This window comes from Schistocerca serialis, chromosome 10, assembly GCF_023864345.2.
Source record: "Schistocerca serialis cubense isolate TAMUIC-IGC-003099 chromosome 10, iqSchSeri2.2, whole genome shotgun sequence".
Lineage (NCBI taxonomy): Eukaryota > Metazoa > Arthropoda > Insecta > Orthoptera > Acrididae > Schistocerca > Schistocerca serialis.
The window spans coordinates 184,866,844-184,885,330 of NC_064647.1; the positions used below are offsets into that span (position 1 = coordinate 184,866,844).

Sequence of the window (18,487 nt, forward strand, 5' to 3'; positions counted from 1 at the left end):
CTTCTTTTTCTCAAGATGAACATTGGAAATATTGAAATACCAAGTTCATTAAAATCACATCTTTAAATACTAGGAGCATCAATCTGATAAAGTGTATCATATGACAAAATACACCCAAATGGCAGTATCAAAACTGAGTTATCCCATAAGGCTACATTACGTTCTGAGCAGCTTGTACAGGTGGCCTGTTGGCAGCTGTTTCAACTCACTGGGTTGTGCAGTAGGAGGCAGTGAGGACTGCCCTTGTGGTGATCAACGACCCGCCCCATATATCTCCCCCATCAGCAATGATGAGGGCCTGGTACGGGAACTGGCCCACTCCTGCAGGGTGGCCATCAGTGATGCGAACATTTTCCTCTTTAGGTGCGGTCCTCTTTTCTGAAACAAGAGGTACAGTTGTGACACAGCTGTATTGATTTCTCTGCTCTTTTCATCAGCATGTGATCAACTGCAAACAGTAGATCTACAACTAATCAACAGGTTCACATAGAAGGCTCTTTATACACCATAACCAAAACTTTCAGGTTTTTGAATTACATTAGTTCCACTTCTCGTTCCAATTGATCCATAGTGACGCCAACAGAACATGACAGAAAAGCAAGAGTACACAATAAATGTTTTAAATGGAAAACAAATATGATAATATATATTATATATGAATAGAAATACGATAATGTAATTTCCACAGTTCCCAAGTGAAATGACCATCATGAATGGGGAAAGAGTCAAAAAATTTTGTACATATTTTCATTCAAAAGACAACAGATACCAATAGAAAAACATTTTACAACACTTATTTACAGTTATCTCATTAATGCACTGAATGTGTTCAGGAGTCAGATTGTACTAATACTGTTTTGGCTGAAAAACTCATCAGTGGAGTAGGAGGAGTTCGCCACCAATAAATCCCTTAGGCTACTGTCAACTGAAAAGTGTCTTCCTAGCTAATGGACACACATTTGGAACAAAATAGGTGACTTTAAATCTTTGTGAAGATTATTCTTATCGCTAGTATTGATCCCATGAACTGATATGTTGGTTTGAAAAACTATTAAATTTTCAATGACGAATTTTATCAAGGTATAAATATATTGGGGAGCAATATCCCTAGTAGTCCAATTAGGCCACTGTAAGATGTTCTTGAGTTAAGAGCACGAAATATACTGCTGGGAAAGCGTATGGAAGTTTTGCACTGCACGTAGTGAGTTTTTTCAAAGTTCAGTGACAAAGAACTGGCTAGGAACCGTTTATTAATGTCCAAGAAATTTTCATAAATAATTCTAAGTATTCAAATAAGGTAAGTAATTTATTATCAATAAAAGTGTTGTATTTATCATTTGTCCCATGAGGTCTTTAAACATTACTGCAGTTCCTGTCTTTCCTGTGTGTCCTAAAGTAATCAATTTTTGACATATTGGATACCCTCTTGAATTCAGATGTAGCAGATTTTGTATCCTGTTCGTATTAACATTTAAGAGAGGACATGCATGTTATGGTTTGAGAGCCCATTGACAATTAGCTTAGAAATATAATTTTGCTGATTAGATCTATCTATACAGGTGTTATCCTCAGGTATTTGTGAGTAATTACCTTGTCTAGTTAGGAAGTTTACCATAGGAGTTAAGTTTTATGTTATTGTTACTGACTCTGATAAATTCTTGCCGGTAGAGCTTTTAAGAAAATCTGTATTAAAGTCCCTAGAAAACACTATTTTTCAGTCTTTTTGACCAGTAGAACTTCATGGTAATTCGTGGACAGATTAAAGTTCACTACAGGTGCTCAGTATACATTTACTATTATGCAGGACTTATTATGAAATTCTACTTTTGTTGTACAAGCATCCAGCTGCTGCTCTAGGCAAAGTTTATGAATGTCTGTGTTCTTCAATTACGATAATTTCTGAAGATTATGGCAACTGCTCCTTTCTCCTTTTCTTATCTAAAAAACTGAGATGCGAGCCTAAATCCTGTAACGCCTAACACATCTGTACCAGTGGTCACATGACGTGCAGACAGACTCATTATGTCAACTTGGTTTGATGATTCTAATTTATCGACACAGGTAGGCAGTTCATTAAATTTACTTCTTAACCCTTGAATATTTTCATGCAATAAAGTGGGTGACATTTCACATTGGCTGAGTTAAAACTAGGTGGAAATAAAATTCATGCTGATTGCTGTAAATTTTTAATAAATATATGTTTGTGCTCAAGTAATAATCTAGAATTGATTCTTTGCTTTCTTTCTCAAAGTGAAGGTTTTTTTCGATCCTAGCCTCTCTTAACATGGTTTCCTTACCCTAAAAAGATGCAGTTCTGAACTCTGTAATCATGGTATTTTATTACTTATGACAGTATCATCCTCCCCCCAACTAAATTTTCTGCTACTAGCCCAGCCAATTTAACTTTCCCTTTCCTGATGACCTGAAGGCCATTCCTAGTATAACCCCATCTAATGAGACGATCTACAAGAACCACAGCAACAACTGCCCCTTGTCTGACACATGTAGCCATTTCAACTACAAATTAACTATGCAGATAGAAGAGTTCAAATGAGAACGCTCATGGCAGTGAGAGCAGATACAGACTCATTATTCGTACGTCTCTATGACGATGCAATCTTTGCAATGTCACTCTGTATACTGCACCAAAGATTACTGCCAATTGTTGTACTTGGCCCACCCACTATAATCCTGGTGTCAACCTTGTCATAGTCTTTGCAAAGCGATCCTAAATCCTCTGTCACATGCTCCAGACCAGCATGAGGTTTAAAACAAGTAGTGGCCTAGTATTCTGTGCCTTGTTTATCCTGAAAAAGTACCAACTTGCTCAACTTGTGAAGCTCTTTCTCGTGAATAAATCATCAAATTTTTCTGAAATTGTAATCTTTTTGTCTGTACATGTGGATCACATTAACCGATTTCCGTCCAGTTCGGATAATTGTTTCTTGGTGTGGCCTTTTTTTGTTTTAGATTGTATAAAAGAGAATGGGAAAGTCTAACACTAAAAGAATAAGATAAATAAAAATGTTAATAAAAAGGGAGCCTTAGATGACTTCAAATTAAATTCACATAAGTAATGTCATGATGTACTTTGGGATTAATCAAATATTAATTTATACTCAAAGAAGTGCGCGGTTCATGCTAGCTGGCGAGAATTCTGTATACTGGTCGGTACTGAAGCTAGCTGTGCTTCAGCAAAAACACAAGCTGAACAAGTAGCAGCTCTAGCACAGGCGAACGTCACGTCAGTGTGAGAAGCGTGCAACACACTAGCGACTATAAAGTACTGTGAGGACAGTGAATATGTTCCTAAGGCACCATATATAAGTTACTACAGCAGTGCCGTAACAGTTTCTTTTGTTTTGTGCTCAAGTAAATGAATAATTGTCCAGGAAATGTGTTAGCAAAATATAAAGATAGTGGAGCTAAGTAGATATGTGATCATTAGCAGTGTCTCTGTGAGTGCATCCATTAAGAGGCCTCACGAATGTTATCAGAAAGTCGATGAATCTAACCCACCTAAAAGGAACCCAGGAAATTTGTTTTGAACCCAATCGTACAACAGCCACAAAATGGACTCTTCAACGATTTCTCCGAGGTTCAGCCACAAAAGTTTAAGTTTGTTTCAAAATGTGGACGATTTGGTAACCATTAGTTAAATAGTTAAGCTAATTTCTTAATGAAGACATGTCATACTTTTGCTTTTAATTACTATATATCTTCCAGTATGTTTCACAATTATTTACAGTGTTTTAGAGTTCATTTGTAAGATTCTAATGTGTGAAAATTTTGCAGATGATACCTTCTGTCCTAAATATGCACTCCTACTGAGCACTGAATGACCTTCTAGAAAAGTGAGCTAAATTCTCTATCATATAGAAAAGTATTTGTCAGAAAAAGGACTTTCAAATAAATGGCTTAATGATGCCATATTTGTTGAATTTGTTCGTTAAATAAAATTATCTCCGAATTTTATCGTTTTTAAAGTGAAATCAATATCTGAAGACTTTGAGACCATGTTAATCTACAAAATGTGTTGTTATAGCATCAACCCTCACAATACCATGTGGGGGAAGGGGTGGGGGGCGGAACTTGTACTTTATGCCAAACTTTTGAAAATATTGCAATGTTGTCAGTTACTTTCTATTTTATAATTTTGAAATATCTATTTATTGTTTTTTAATGAATTGTTCTATCTAGTTCCATAAGTGTTTCACATATTTCAGTAAAACATAATGCAAAAATTTAAGTCTTACAGGGGGCCACCAGACCTGTTCATCACAGAATCCGAAAATATTGAATATTACATTCATTGGGGAAAGTGACATCTACCGGAATCAAGGGGACCATCAGACCCGTTAACCACAGATTTTCATTAATCTTAGGTACGTTGTAGAAGATGTTGCCGTGAATACACGTCTAGCGACTTTTCATGCGATGGCGCCTAGTTTCAGAGAAAATCGATGTTGATATTTTACGCATACCTCCTATACCTGTATGTTATTCATGTTACGAGCACGCGGAAGAATGGCAGTGGGTAATGTTCCTGATTATCACGCTAACGTTTTGATTCAAACCATGCCTGTCTAACTTCTTTTTTTTTTCAGTTTCATTGTACAGAATACCATCAAACAGTATATTCCATCAAAATAGTCATTTTCGGTGCAGCAATTCACCTGCTGTTCTAGAGCGGAAATCCTGATGGGTGTTGTCGTAGAAGCAACCGGAACAAAAATTCGTAGAACACAATTCTCAGTGAACGAAAGCAACTACCTTGCAGGTACTCCGATTTCTCAGAGCTGAGATCGTATTCGTTTAAATTCAAAAAGATTGTTACTTCTTGAATCAACTTCAATGCAAACCACGCATATTTGAATATGCACTAAATTGAGATAGAATTAAGGATTTTATTTGTTATTATCTCTCCTCGAAGCGACTTCTCTATTACTCTTTATCAAACAGGGAGAACGTTGAAATTTTTACGTGAAAATATAAATCAAAGTCTTAACAAAGTGGAATTATTTAGATGAGATAGTGTCTACAGTGCAGATGGATGACTTTCTTTCCTCTACAAAGATTCGATTGCATACCGTCTGATAACTCTGTCCTCCCCACGAATCGAGAGACCATTGTTCAAATACTTGGAATTCTAGTTGAGAACCACCAACGGAATCCAGAAATAAAAAAAAAAGAAACAGATGAATACTTGGGGAGGATTTGGATCTGTGGCGCCAGCGTGATGGTCGTAAGCCTTAACCGCTGCAGTATTACCGTGTGGCCGAAAAGGTACTAACGTTGCGGTTATAAAAGGTATGCCTAAAACTTTAGAACCAATTTTCTCGGAAACTAGGAGTCATCGCATTAAAAGCTGCTAGCTAGGTACTCAGGATAACTTTTTCTACGACATACCTCAGATTTATCAAAATCCGTGATTCATAGGTCTGATGACTCCCTTGTTAGTAGTGCATACCAGTTTCTGCAGTGAACATCACATTCAATATTTTTAGGTTCCAGGAACTTTCTTTCAAATCAGTTTTCTTTAAAAAGTATGTAGTGAGCGAAAGTTAACAACAGTTAACGGAATCTGCGTTTTTTATATCTCTGTAGCGTGGGCATAAAGTAGCTCCTCCCCCTTTGGTATTACATCTTACCGAAAGTGTGTTGATGTTGCCAAGAATGTGGCGCAACATATTTTCATGTTCTGTACCCTGCTAAAACATCGGTACCTCTTTAAAATTTATGTTGTTGGTATAAGTCCACAACAACTGACGCATTATTTTTATTTTTTAGGCCCTGTCCTTACTAATACGAATTATGGAAACTGACTTGATATTGCTAGCGTTAACATCCTTTTTTTGATTGCATGCCACTTTGAGGCTACTATCTCCTGTGGCACTAAGTTGAACATCTTGCGTTGTGTAAAGCTGACTAATAAGCGTAAAACTGGTTTTTTTTTAGACATAAACACCTTGAGTGCGAGTGCTAAAAGGCACTGTAGTAGGAGTGAAACATTGTATGTTTTGAAAATTAGCCTAAATCTTCAATTGCCTTCAGATTTAACTCAGAATTTTATCTCTTTTAATTTACTGAAATAAACGAGAATGAGGTTAGCTGTAATATCGCAAAGCAAATGAACTTTGCATGAATTCAGCTGCGTTTTGATTTCTCTTGATCTTCAATATAATTTTACACGGCGATGGGTATGTTGCACTGTAGAGGATGCTCTGTGCCAAAGTTATTTGGGAGGAGGGGGGCTTCGTACCAGTTTCGTGTATTAGAGGCTGCTTCGTAACAGTGTAACGTGGTCGAGGGTGCTTGTTATCAGTGTGACATTGTGGTGGCCTCTTTGTACCATTGTGACTTGGTAGAGGGTGAATCGTATCAGTGTGAAGTAGTGGGCGTTGCTTTGTAACAATGTTATGTGGCTAGGGCGTTTTGTAGCAATCTGACATTGTGGGGAGCGCTTTGTATCAATGTTATATGGCAGAGGGTGCTTCGTCCCAGTCTTGCTTGGCGGATGGTACTTTTTAGCAACGGTAAACGGCAAAGATTGCTTTGTCACAAAGTGAAATGTGGAGGGTGCTTCGTACCAGTTTATGTGGTAGAGGGTTATTCCTACTAATGTTACGTGACCGAAGCTTTGTTCCAATGTGACATGGTAGAGTGTGCTTCACACCAACATGATGTGGAAGAGGGTGCTTCGGTCCAATGTTATGTGCCTAAGTTTGCTTTATACCTATGTTATGAGGTGGAGGACGATTCATGCTAATGTTGTGTGGTAGAATGTACTTCAAACCAACATTACACAGCTGAGTATGTTTCACACCAGTGTTGCATCATGGAGATGGCTTTGTGCCCATGTAATCTAGGGTACTTCCTAAAAATGTGAGGAGGTGGAGAACTCTCTGTAGCAGTGTTATGTGGCGTAGGTTCATCACTACCAATGTTGCGTGGCAAGTGGTGCTACTTACGAATGTTGCGTTTTGGAGGGTGCTTCATCCCATTTTTATATGCCAGTGGATGCTTTGTACTAATGTTATACGGCGACCTGCTCTCCACCGTTTGGATATAGTGGTGAATGCTACATACCAATATGACAGAGGGTGCTTCTTAATATTGTCCTGCTTCATGCCAGTGTCTTGTGGTAGAGGTTGTATCATACGAATATGTTGTCGTGAGGGTTCTTTGTCTCAAAGTTGCATTTCAGGTGGCACTTTGTACCAGCGCTACACAGCAGAGAGTGTGTCATACCAATGCTGCTTGACAGAGGGTCCTTTGTACAAATGTGACAAGGTGGGTATGGATTTTACCTATGTGATTTAGTTACGGTCTCTTTGTACGATTATTATATGATGGAATGTATCTAGTAACAATGTTGTATGGTGGAGGTTGCTTTGTATCAGTGTGACATGATGGAGGGTGTTTCTTAGGAATTTTTGGATTCAGAGGGTGTTTTACACCAAATTTTTGTGATGGAAGGTGCCCTGTACCAAGGCGAAATGGTAAAGAGTGTTTCGTACCAACTTTACAGGTTCAAAGACGATTTGTACCTACGTAACGTGACAGAGGGTGCTTTGTGCCAATGTTGCATACCAGAGAGTGTTGCTGTATACATGTGTACAGTCAACGTTCTGGAAAGTTTGCACTAATGACATTTTGGGTTGCATACAGGTGTCTGGCTCTGTGCGGATTCCTGTGAGGCAGGCTCGCATTACCACACATACTGTACCCCAATTATCGAAATCACGCAGGTTGTGCTTTGGTTACAGCCAAACTTAGACGAGTTTATTGGTAAATAATGCAGGCAATTTCTACAGGGAAATGACGTTGTTCACTTGATTTTAAGATCTGTCTCGCCTTGAAACTGATGGGTAGAAACGTCGTTCAATAGTCAGTGCCAAGTGACCTTAAACTGTAGCTTTGATCAGCGCCAGTTACTAGGTCTCATGCGTTTTGTACCGCAATAGAAGATACATATACGTATTCTGATAAATAATACACAGAATTTATAGTTTCTTTAATGCTCGATTTTACTTTTCATGCAAATATCCAATTTTTATCCAGGATCAGAGATCGAACATTCTTCTGAATAGAATCATGTCCAAAGACGTTACTGCTCCTAGTATGGGTAGTGGCAGGGCAAGTCTGTCAAATCCAGCTTCCACCAGGTTAGCCCTAAGCCTTACGAAGGTAGCATGTCACATTTTGGGCTTTTTGTAGCTATGATTGCGTGTTACGGAAGTATACAGTTTAACTCATACACTGCATCATAGGTGTCTCCAAAATGCATCAATTCTAGAAAGCTTTATTGTAGTGAAGTGTCGCAAAGTTATAATCTGCTCTTCACTTTTCTCCTTGGACGACAATCACCGAGATACCATGACGCTCTTTAAATCTTGTTAGTCAGCCGGAAGAAGCGTTAAAATCTCATACAGTCCGCAAGATTTTGAAGAAAACCTGGGCCTATTAGGCGAATATTGGGCCAGATATTTGGGTGATTTCTGCTCTTTTCTTCTGAAACCATTCCGACACGGCTTAGCTGTAGCGGTTATAAAGATACGTACTCTCAAATTTGTTTGTACACTGTATTCGAATATTAAATTTAGTCGTTTTTACTCGTTCATCCAAATACTAACAGTGTGTTTAAATTTCGCTGCGTGCAGTTGCAGCTGTAACAGTTCTTAAGTTAAGTTCTGACAAAATTGTTTGTGCACTGTTACACAATTATTAAATTTAGTAATCTTCAACGGTGTCTAATGGTGTTTGTGGTGAAATAACGCTTTAATAATCTTTTGGAAACATTTGCTCACGGTGTTTTTTAGGGTTGTGCGTGCGTTGAAGTCGTTCAGTAAAATTGGTGTGGTGGTTTTAAGCTGCCGTTTTTTGTTTTTTTTTTTTTGTTTCTAGTGAAATATTGCAGTAAAATTACATTCACTGTTTTAACTTCATCGTGTGTTCCAGTGGACGCTTGAATTTTTGGTTTCAGCTAAGAATATTGTGTAAAGTTTTGAAGCTATTGGTATTAGTTGTGGTTTAGTGGTATAGATCAAATTTGATGCTTTCTTAGTAGAGAGAGAATTTCGAGACCACTATTGTTAGTTCTTTAAATAGTTCTGCTGATGTAATTAAACTTAGGTAATGTAGACGTTTACTTTTTCCAGTAACTGTAAAACTTTATCATGAATGAGAAGTGTGGGATTTGTCGTAGGTTTGTGAGTAGGGGGTTACAGTGTGGGATTTGTTGAAAGTATTTTCATTGGGGGACTCCAGTGAGGAATTTAGTGGGCATTTTAGCTAGGTCCTCTCCTGGGAGTGTACAATTTTAGGCAGAAATAATTTGGTAGAGGAGCAGAAGAGTAAGATCTGTGGCCTTTAGGTACAGTTACAGTACCCAAAGGACGAACTAGATAAGTTGAGGAGGGTGAAGGGTGCTGGGGAATGAGAAATAGCAGTTTGCAAGAACGCAGCTAAGAGGAGGAGGTATTCAGACAGTTGTATTTTACATATATGCAATAGATTTTACACCTGTCAGAGTTGAGTGAAGAGAAGCCTCTTGTAGCTGTAGGTGTAGGAAACACGCAGCAGCGCTCAGCAGTTAGGAAACCTAAGTTAGCTTCAAAGTCTAACAGAAAGAAGAAGGTTCTGTTGCTAGGTAGTTCACAAGGTATAGGTGTAGGCCAGAAGTTGCAGCGTTCAGGAGTGAATATCCGGTCACCAGCATTATGAAGCCTAGTGAGGATTGGGTCAGGTGACTGACAGCATAGGGGAGTTGTGCAGGAATTTTACGAAAGAGAATCAGGTAATGAGTGTCGGTGAAGCAGGGAATAGTCGTGATAGGGATGGGGAATATGATGTAGGTGGAGACCTGGTAAAGACAGCTACTCAAATTGGTGGTACTAAGATGCATTTCGTGCAACTGTTTCAGCATCAGGATCGGCCTCACGTTAATGCTGCTGTTAGACGTGTTAAAACGGGGCTGGAGAAGTCACTGATGGCACAGGCCATGCCTCACACTGCAGTGGTGCCAGTTGAGTATATCGATACATCGGATTTCACTGGGCATGGCCTGCACCTCAGTAAATATGGCAAGGGAGGCTGGCAAAACTTGTAGGTATCTCAAATTGGATGGTAGTGGGATCACTCATGGAAAAATTCTTGTAGTAGTTGAACCTTTCTGAACTGAAGTCAGCTGATATACCTGATTAAAGGAAGTCCCTCTAACAAAGGAATCGCCTTCAGAGGAGGTCAGGCATCAAAGTAGAGAAAGAATTAGCACATTTCATCAAAATACAAAAGATATTAGAGATGAAGTTAGTGAACTGCTTGTAGATATTGACTCTGACCTTATTGGTATATCAGAGTACCACATAAATAATTTGAAAATTCAGAGGCTTCCTTTACCAGAATACAGATTAGCTGGCTGTTTTTCAAGAAGTTACTTGTGGACTGGGGAAGTGGCCATGTATGTAAAAAACAGTATTCCATTTGAGTCTGTAGACGTATCACGGCACAGCACTGAACAGATATTTGAATGTTGTGCAGGGACAGTGGAATTTAGAGCGACTTCTGCTTGTTGTTGTTTATGGGTCCCCTACCTCTAACTTCAGAGCATTTCTGCTCAAGCTAGTGAGGGCTCTTCGTCACTCTATAGGAAGTACAAACACTTACTTATATGTGGTGACTTCAATATTAATTTTGTATATGATTGCACATGAAAAGAATGTTGGTTGATGTCCTAAACTCATATGATCTCATGCACACCGTGTTTTTTCAACCAGGGTACAGGGGAACAGTAGCTCAGTTATAGACAATATTTTTATACATTGTTCATTACTGAATGGGCATACTGTTAGTGAAGGGGTGAATGGCCTTACAGACAATGATACACAAATTATAACATAAAGGGGCTTTTGAACTCAAACAAGTTTTACAAGGAATTACAAACTCTGCAGGAAAGCTAATCCAATGTTTTTTAAACCTTGTTAAGCAACAAGAGTGGTAGGATGTTTATAGTGCCGATAACATAGATGAAAAAATGTAATGCTTCTCCTAACACATTTCTCATGCTGTTTGAGAGTTGCTTTCCATTGGAACATTCTAAACAGGGTTGTTGTTGTTGTTGTTGTTGTTGTGGTCTTCAGTCCAGAGACTGGTTTGTTGCAGCTCTCCATGCTACTCTATCCTGTGCAAGCTTCTTCATCTCCCAGTACCTACTGCAACCTACATCCTTCTGAATCTGTTTAGTTTATTCATCTCTTGATCTCCCTCTACGATTTTACCCTCCACGCTGCCCTCCAACACCAAGTTGGTAATCCCTTGATGCCTCAGAATAGGCCCTACCAACCTATACCTTCTTCCAGTCAAGCCATGCCACAAATTTCTCGTCTCTCCCATTCTATTCAATACTTTCTCGTTAGTTATCTATGCATCTAATCTTCAGCATTCTTCTGTAGCACCATATTTCGAAAGCTTCTATTCACTTCTTGTCTAAGCTATTTATCGTCCACGTTTCACTTCCATACATGACTACACTCCATACAAATACTTTCAGAAACGACTTCATGACACTTAAATCTATATGTTAACAAATTTCTCTTCTTCAGAAACTCTTTCCTTCCACTTCCAGTCTACATTTTATGTCCTTTCTACTTCGACCATCATCAGTTATTTTGCCCCCAAATAGCAAAACTCCTTTACTACTTTAGGCCCCTCATTTTCTAATCTAATTCCCGCAGCATCACCCGATTTAATTGGACTACATTCCATTATCCTCGTTTTTCTTTTGTTGATGTTCATCTTATATCATCCTTTCAAGACACTATCCATTCCGTTTAGCTGCTCTTCCAGTTCCTTTGCTATATCTGACAGAATTACAATGTCATCGGCGAACCTCAAAGTTTTTATTTCTTCTCATGGATTTCAATACCTACTCCGAATTTTTCTTTTGTTTCCTTCACTGCTTGCTTAATATACCCTGTCTCACTCCCTTCCCAACCACTGCCTCCCTTTGATGCCCCTCGACTCTTATAACTGCCATCTGGTTTCTGTACAAATTGTAAATAGCCTTTCGCTCCCTGTATTTTACCCCTGCCACCTTCAGAATTTGAAAGAGAATATTCAAGTCAACATTGTCAAAAGCTTTCTCTACGTCTACAAATGCTAGAGACGTAGGTTTGCCTTTTCTTAATCTACTGTCTAAGACAAGTCGTAGGGTCAGTACTGCCTCACGTGTTCCAACATTTCTACGGAAACCAAACTGATCATCCCCAAGGTCGGCTTCTGCCAGTTTTTCCATTCGTCTGTAAAGAATTCGTGCTAGTATTTTGCACTCGTTGCTTATTAAACTGATAGTTCGGTAATTTTCACATCTGTCAACATCTTCTTTCTTAGGGATTGGGATTATTATATTCTCCTTGAGGTCTGAGGGTATTTCGCCTGTCTCATACCACCAGATGGTAGAGTTCCTCAACAGATGGTAGAGGTGTTAGGCCTGGCTCTCCCAAGGCTGTCCTAATGGAATGTAGCCTACTCCCAGGGCCTTCGACTTAGGTCTTTCAGTGCTCTGTCAAACGCTTCACGCAGTACCCGACTCCTATTTCATCATCATTTCCTTCCCTTTCTATAATATTGTCCTCAAGAATCGCCCTTGTATATGCCATATATATATATATATATATATATATATATATATATATATATATACTCCCACCTTTCTACTTTCCCTTCTTTGCTTAGAACTGGGCTTCCATCTGAGCTCTTGATATTCATGCAAGTGGTTCTCCTTTCTATAGAGGTCTCTTTAATTTTCCTGTAGGCAGTATCTATCTTACCCCTAGTGAGATAAGCTTCTACATCCTTACATTTGTCCTCTAGCCATCCCTGCTTAGCCATTTTGCACTTCCTGTCGATCTCATTTTTGAGACGTTTGTATTCCTTTTTGCCTGCTTCATTTACTGCATTTCTATATTTTCTCCATTCATCAATTAAATTCAATATTTCTTCTGTTACCCAAGTATTTCTGTTATCCCTCGTCTTTTTACCTACTTGATCCTCTGCTACCTTCACTATTTCTTCTCTCAAAGCTACTCCTTCTTCTTCTACTGTATTTCTTTCCCCCTTTCTTGTCAATCGTTCCCTAATGCTCTCTCTGAAGTTCTCTACGACCTCTGATTCTTTCAGTTTATCCAGGTCACATCTACTCAGATTTTCTCCTTTTTGCAGTTTCTTCAGTTTTTATCTACAGTTCATAACCAATAGATTGCGCTCATAGTCCACATCTGCCCCCGGAAATGTCTTACAATTTAAAACCTGGTTCCTGAGTCTCTGTCTTACCATTATATAATCTGAAACCTTCCAGTATCTCCAGGCTTCTTCCATGTATAAAACCTTCTTTTATGATTCTTGAACCAAGTGTTAGCTATGATTAAGTTATGGCAAATGGTTCAAATGGCTCTGAGCACTATGGGACTTAACTGCTGAGGTCATCAGTGCCCTAGAACTTAGAACTATTTAAACTTAACCAACTTAAGGACATCACACACATTCATGCCCGAGGCAGGATTCGAACCTGCGACCGTAGCGGTCGCGCGGTTCCAGACTGTAGCGCCTAGAACCGCTTGGCCACTCCGGCCGGCTATTAAGTTATGCTCTGTATAAAATTCTTCCAGGCGGCTTCCTCTTTCGTTCCTTAGTCCCATTCCATATTCACCTACTACGTTTCCTTTTCTTCTTTTTCCTACTATCGAGTTCCAGTCACCCATGACTATTAAATTTTCGTCTCCCTTCACTATCTGAACAATTTCTTTTATCTCATCATACATTTCATCAATCTCTTCGTCATCTGCGGAGCTAGCTGGCATATAAACTTGTACTACTGTGGTAGGCGTGGGCTTTGTATCTGTCTTGGCCACATGAACAGGCTACTAGCAGTAAAATGCAGCCCGGATGGCTGACTAGTGGGATAGGGTTATCATGTAGAACAAAGTGGGAATTATGTCAAAATGTTAGAAGAAGCCACAATCAAGCTACAGTACCCCTTACAGACAGTAGTGTTAGGTGCTTAAAATGTTATTAGGAAGGTAAAGAGTGTGTGGTACGCAAATAGAATATCTAATACACAGGATAAAATTAAGACCATATGGTCAGTTGTAAAGGAAGTGTCTGGCCAGCAGCACAAGGTCGACGATATAAAACCAGTTCATAGTAAAAAAAAATCTGTTGCTGGTAAGTCAGATATATGTACAGTATTTGACAATCATTTTCTGAGCGTTGCTAGTGAACTAAATAACAGCTTATTTTTTCCAGGCAATCATATAACTCACTTGGAAAATGTCTTTCTGCGATTGATGTCTGAAATACCTCTTTGTGATATTGACAAAGGGGAGATTGAGTCAATAATTAAATCACTGGACTCTGGTGAATATGATGGAGTACCTAGGAGAAAATTACTGTGCGGCTCATGTTAGCCATGTACTTAGCCATATTTATAATTTTTTCTATAGAATGGTCAGTTTCCTGAACGATTAAAGTAATCAGTAGTAAAGCCACTTTCTAAAAAGGGAGAAAGGAATAATTTAGACAATTTTAGACCTATCTCTATGCCATCAGTGTTTGCTAAAGTTGTTAAAAAGACTGTGCATTAAGGATAATTGATCATTTTCTATCATATAATTTGCTATTACAGTTCGGCTTTAGATGCCGTTTAACAACTGAAAATGCTTTATTCTCTTTTCTCTGTGAGGTACTGGATAGATTAAAGAAAAGGTTTAGAACGCTAGGTGAATTTTTTGATTTAACCAATGCTTTAGTGTTGATCACAAAATATTGCTCCAGAAGATGGACCATTATGGAATACGGCGAGTAGCTTACCATTGGTCCACCTCTTACTCTGACAACAGACAGCAAAAGGTCATTATTCACTGTGTTGAGAATGGCAATGATGTGGGGTCTGAGTGGGGTGCAGGCAAATGGGGCGTGCCCTAAGGATCAGTATCTGGGATACTCCTGTTCCTTATTTATATAAATGATGTGCTTTCTAGTATTACAGGTAACTCTAAAGTATTCCTGTTTGCTGATGACACTGTCGTGGTAGTAAAGAATGTTGTGTGCAACGTTGGGACTGTTTCAAATAGTGCAGTTCAAGACAAAAGTTCATGGCTTGTAGAAAGTTAAATCACAGTAAAACTCAGTTTTTACAGTTTCTAACACGCAATTAAACAAAATCTGACGTTTTAATTTCACAGAATCGGCAGTTCATATTTCTAGGTGTTGAGATAGACAGTTAACTGTCTTGTTCAAAGACTTAATGCTACTATTTTTACTATTCGAATGGTATCTGAAGCAAGTGATCGTTCGATACGAATATTAGTCTACTTTGCTTATTTTCATTCGCTTTTGTCGTATAATATTACATTTTGGGGTAACTCTTCCCATTCTCAAAGGATTTATTTGGCTCAGAAACGCTCAGTTCGGGAAATAAGTGGTGTAAGTTCACGAGCCTCTTGTCGAGCCCTGTTCACTAGTCTGGGAATCCTGACATTGACCTCTCAATATATATATTCTTTGCTGTCGTTTCTTGTCAACAATATCAGCTTATTCCCTAGAGTTAGCAGTTTTCACTCAGTTATTACTAGACAGAAATACAGTCTGCATTTGGATCGCACTTCATTAACTCTTGTGCAGAAAGGTATGTAGTATACTGCTGCATCCATTTTCAATAAGTTACCACAAGAATTCAAAAATCTTAGCAGTAATCCAAGCACTTTCAAATCGAAACTGAAGAGTTTCATCGTACGTCACTTCTTCCATTCTGTTGAGGATTTCCTTGAAAAATTAAGCTGATTCCTATGTTACACTCCTGGAAATGGAAAAAAGAACACATTGACACCGGTGTGTCAGACCCACCATACTTGCTCCGGACACTGCGAGAGGGCTGTACAAGCAATGATCACACGCACGGCACAGCGGACACACCAGGAACCGCGGTGTTGGCCGTCGAATGGCGCTAGCTGCGCAGCATTTGTGCACCGCCGCCGTCAGTGTCAGCCAGTTTGCCGTGGCATACGGAGCTCCATCGCAGTCTTTAACACTGGTAGCATGCCGCGACAGCGTAGACGTGAACCGTATGTGCAGTGGACGGACTTTGAGCGAGGGCGTATAGTGGGCATGCGGGAGGCCGGGTGGACGTACCGCCGAATTGCTCAACACGTGGGGCGTGAGGTCTCCACAGTACATCGATGTTGTCGCCAGTGGTCGGCGGAAGGTGCACGTGCCCGTCGACCTGGAACCGGACCGCAGCGACGCACGGATGCACGCCAAGACCGTAGGATCCTACGCAGTGCCGTAGGGGACCGCACCGCCACTTCCCACCAAATTAGGGACACTGTTGCTCCTGGGGTATCGGCGAGGACCATTCGCAACCGTCTCCATGAAGCTGGGCTACGGTCCCGCACACCGTTAGGCCGTCTTCCGCTCACGCCCCAACATCGTGCAGCCCGCCTCCAGTGGTGTCGCGACAGGCGTGAATGGAGGGACGAATGGAGACGTGTCGCCTTCAGCGATGAGAGTCGCTTCTGCCTTGGTGCCAATGATGGTCGTATGTGTGTTTGGCGCCGTGCAGGTGAGCGCCACAATCAGGACTGCATACGACCGAGGCACACAGGGCCAACACCCGGCATCATGGTGTGGGGAGCGATCTCCTACACTGGCCGTACACCACTGGTGATCGTCGAGGGGACACTGAATAGTGCACGGTACATCCAAACCGTCATCGAACCCATCGTTCTACCATTCCTAGACCGGCAAGGGAACTTGCTGTTCCAACAGGACAATGCACGTCCGCATGTATCCCGTGCCACCCAACGTGCTCTAGAAGGTGTAAGTGAACTACCCTGGCCAGCAAGATCCCCGGATCTGTCCCCCATTGAGCATGTTTGGGACTGGATGAAGCGTCGTCTCACGCGGTCTGCACGTCCAGCACGAACGCTGGTCCAACTGAGGCGCCAGGTGGAAAAGGCATGGCAAGCAGTTCCACAGGACTACATCCAGCATCTCTACGATCGTCTCCATGGGAGAATAGCAGCCTGCATTGCTGCGAAAGGTGGATATACACTGTACTAGTGCCGACATTTTGCATGCTCTGTTGCCTGTGTCTATGTGCCTGTGGTTCTGTCAGTGTGATCATGTGATGTATCTGACCCCAGGAATGTGTCAATAAAGTTTCCCCTTCCTGGGACAATGAATTCACGGTGTTCTTATTTCAATTTCCAGGAGTGTATATTGTGGATTGCGTATACTTAACCGTTCGGCTTGACTTTTTTTTGGGTTGATAAACATTTTATTTTATCTGTTATTACTTTTATGTTGTGATTTCATGTACTGACAAGTTCCATGACCTTGGAGATTTGTTCCTCAATTTGGTCCTATGGAACTAGACGTGTAAATAAATAAATAAAATAAATTTATACAGTTCTGCGTATGTAGACATTTTCATAATCTTTCGCACTGAAAAAGCTTTAGGTCAGTCAGAACTGCTAGCAAATTGAATTATTTTGTCGCTTTTACGAATATCACGGATCGTAATTCACCCAAATTGCAAATCAGTGCCACATTCCGCGTATCGATACTGCCTTCTTCGAGTTTGTGTACTACTTCAAGTTTAACACGTTTTCGCTTTTCAGAAGTCGTTTGCCACTAACAGTATTCACCACAACAATGTAGTCCAGCGCTTGAGGTGTTCGAGTGGCACATTGTTTACTACACCCTGTTGTAGCCTGACATTATTTCTCACATGCGGTCCACTCCTCGATAAAAGAAAAACTTTCAGCTGCTCAACAAACAAGAAAAGGGAGAAATAGGGCACGGCAAATCCACAACGCGGATAATCGCTCACGGGTAATGGAGCGTTTGCTGTTTTCCCATTTGAACAGTAAAATAACTGATGGTGGACGAGAGAAGGTTAGAAATGTGATTTTAAGACCAAGAAAATCGGCTTAATAAAGGGAAATTTGTTAGTATGTAATATAAATTTAAATATTCGTAAGTCATTTTCTGAATGTATCTATTTGGAGTGTACAGAAACGAAACGTGGACGATAAACTTTTAAGAAGAGGTCTAAAGGTTAGATGGGAAGAATGAGTACCTAGTAAGGATGTAATAAACTGATTTGAGGAAAAAAGAAATTTACTTAAGAGCTTATCTAAAAATGGAATCAGTTGAAATAGCATGTTTTGGACCTAAATCATTTCTGGTAACGGAGGGAAATGTGGGGAGTAAAAGCGTAGAGGGAGACCAACGCATACAGGAATACAGTGAAAAGGTTCAAAAGGATCCAGGTTGCGATAGTTATTCGTAAATGAGGAGTCTTGTCAAGGATAGACCAGTGAGAAGAGTTGCATCAAAACAGTCTATGGATTGAAAACCTAACAATAACAAGAAGGTATGGATGCTGTATGCCTCGCTTACACATTTAACCTGTGTGATGAAAAAG

At 40.0% G+C, this 18,487-nt stretch overlaps 1 protein-coding gene across 1 annotated transcript in view; it reads right to left on the reverse strand.

Moving 5' to 3' along the window:
• The window catches only part of LOC126424660 (chymotrypsin-like), a 41,979-nt gene that overhangs the window by 17,877 nt on the left and 5,615 nt on the right, over window positions 1-18,487 (reverse strand). Inside the window, exon 2 of the mRNA XM_050087390.1 lies at window positions 210-378. Within this exon, the coding sequence (XP_049943347.1) occupies window positions 210-378 (169 nt within the window). The remainder of the gene's footprint in view (window positions 1-209; window positions 379-18,487) is intronic.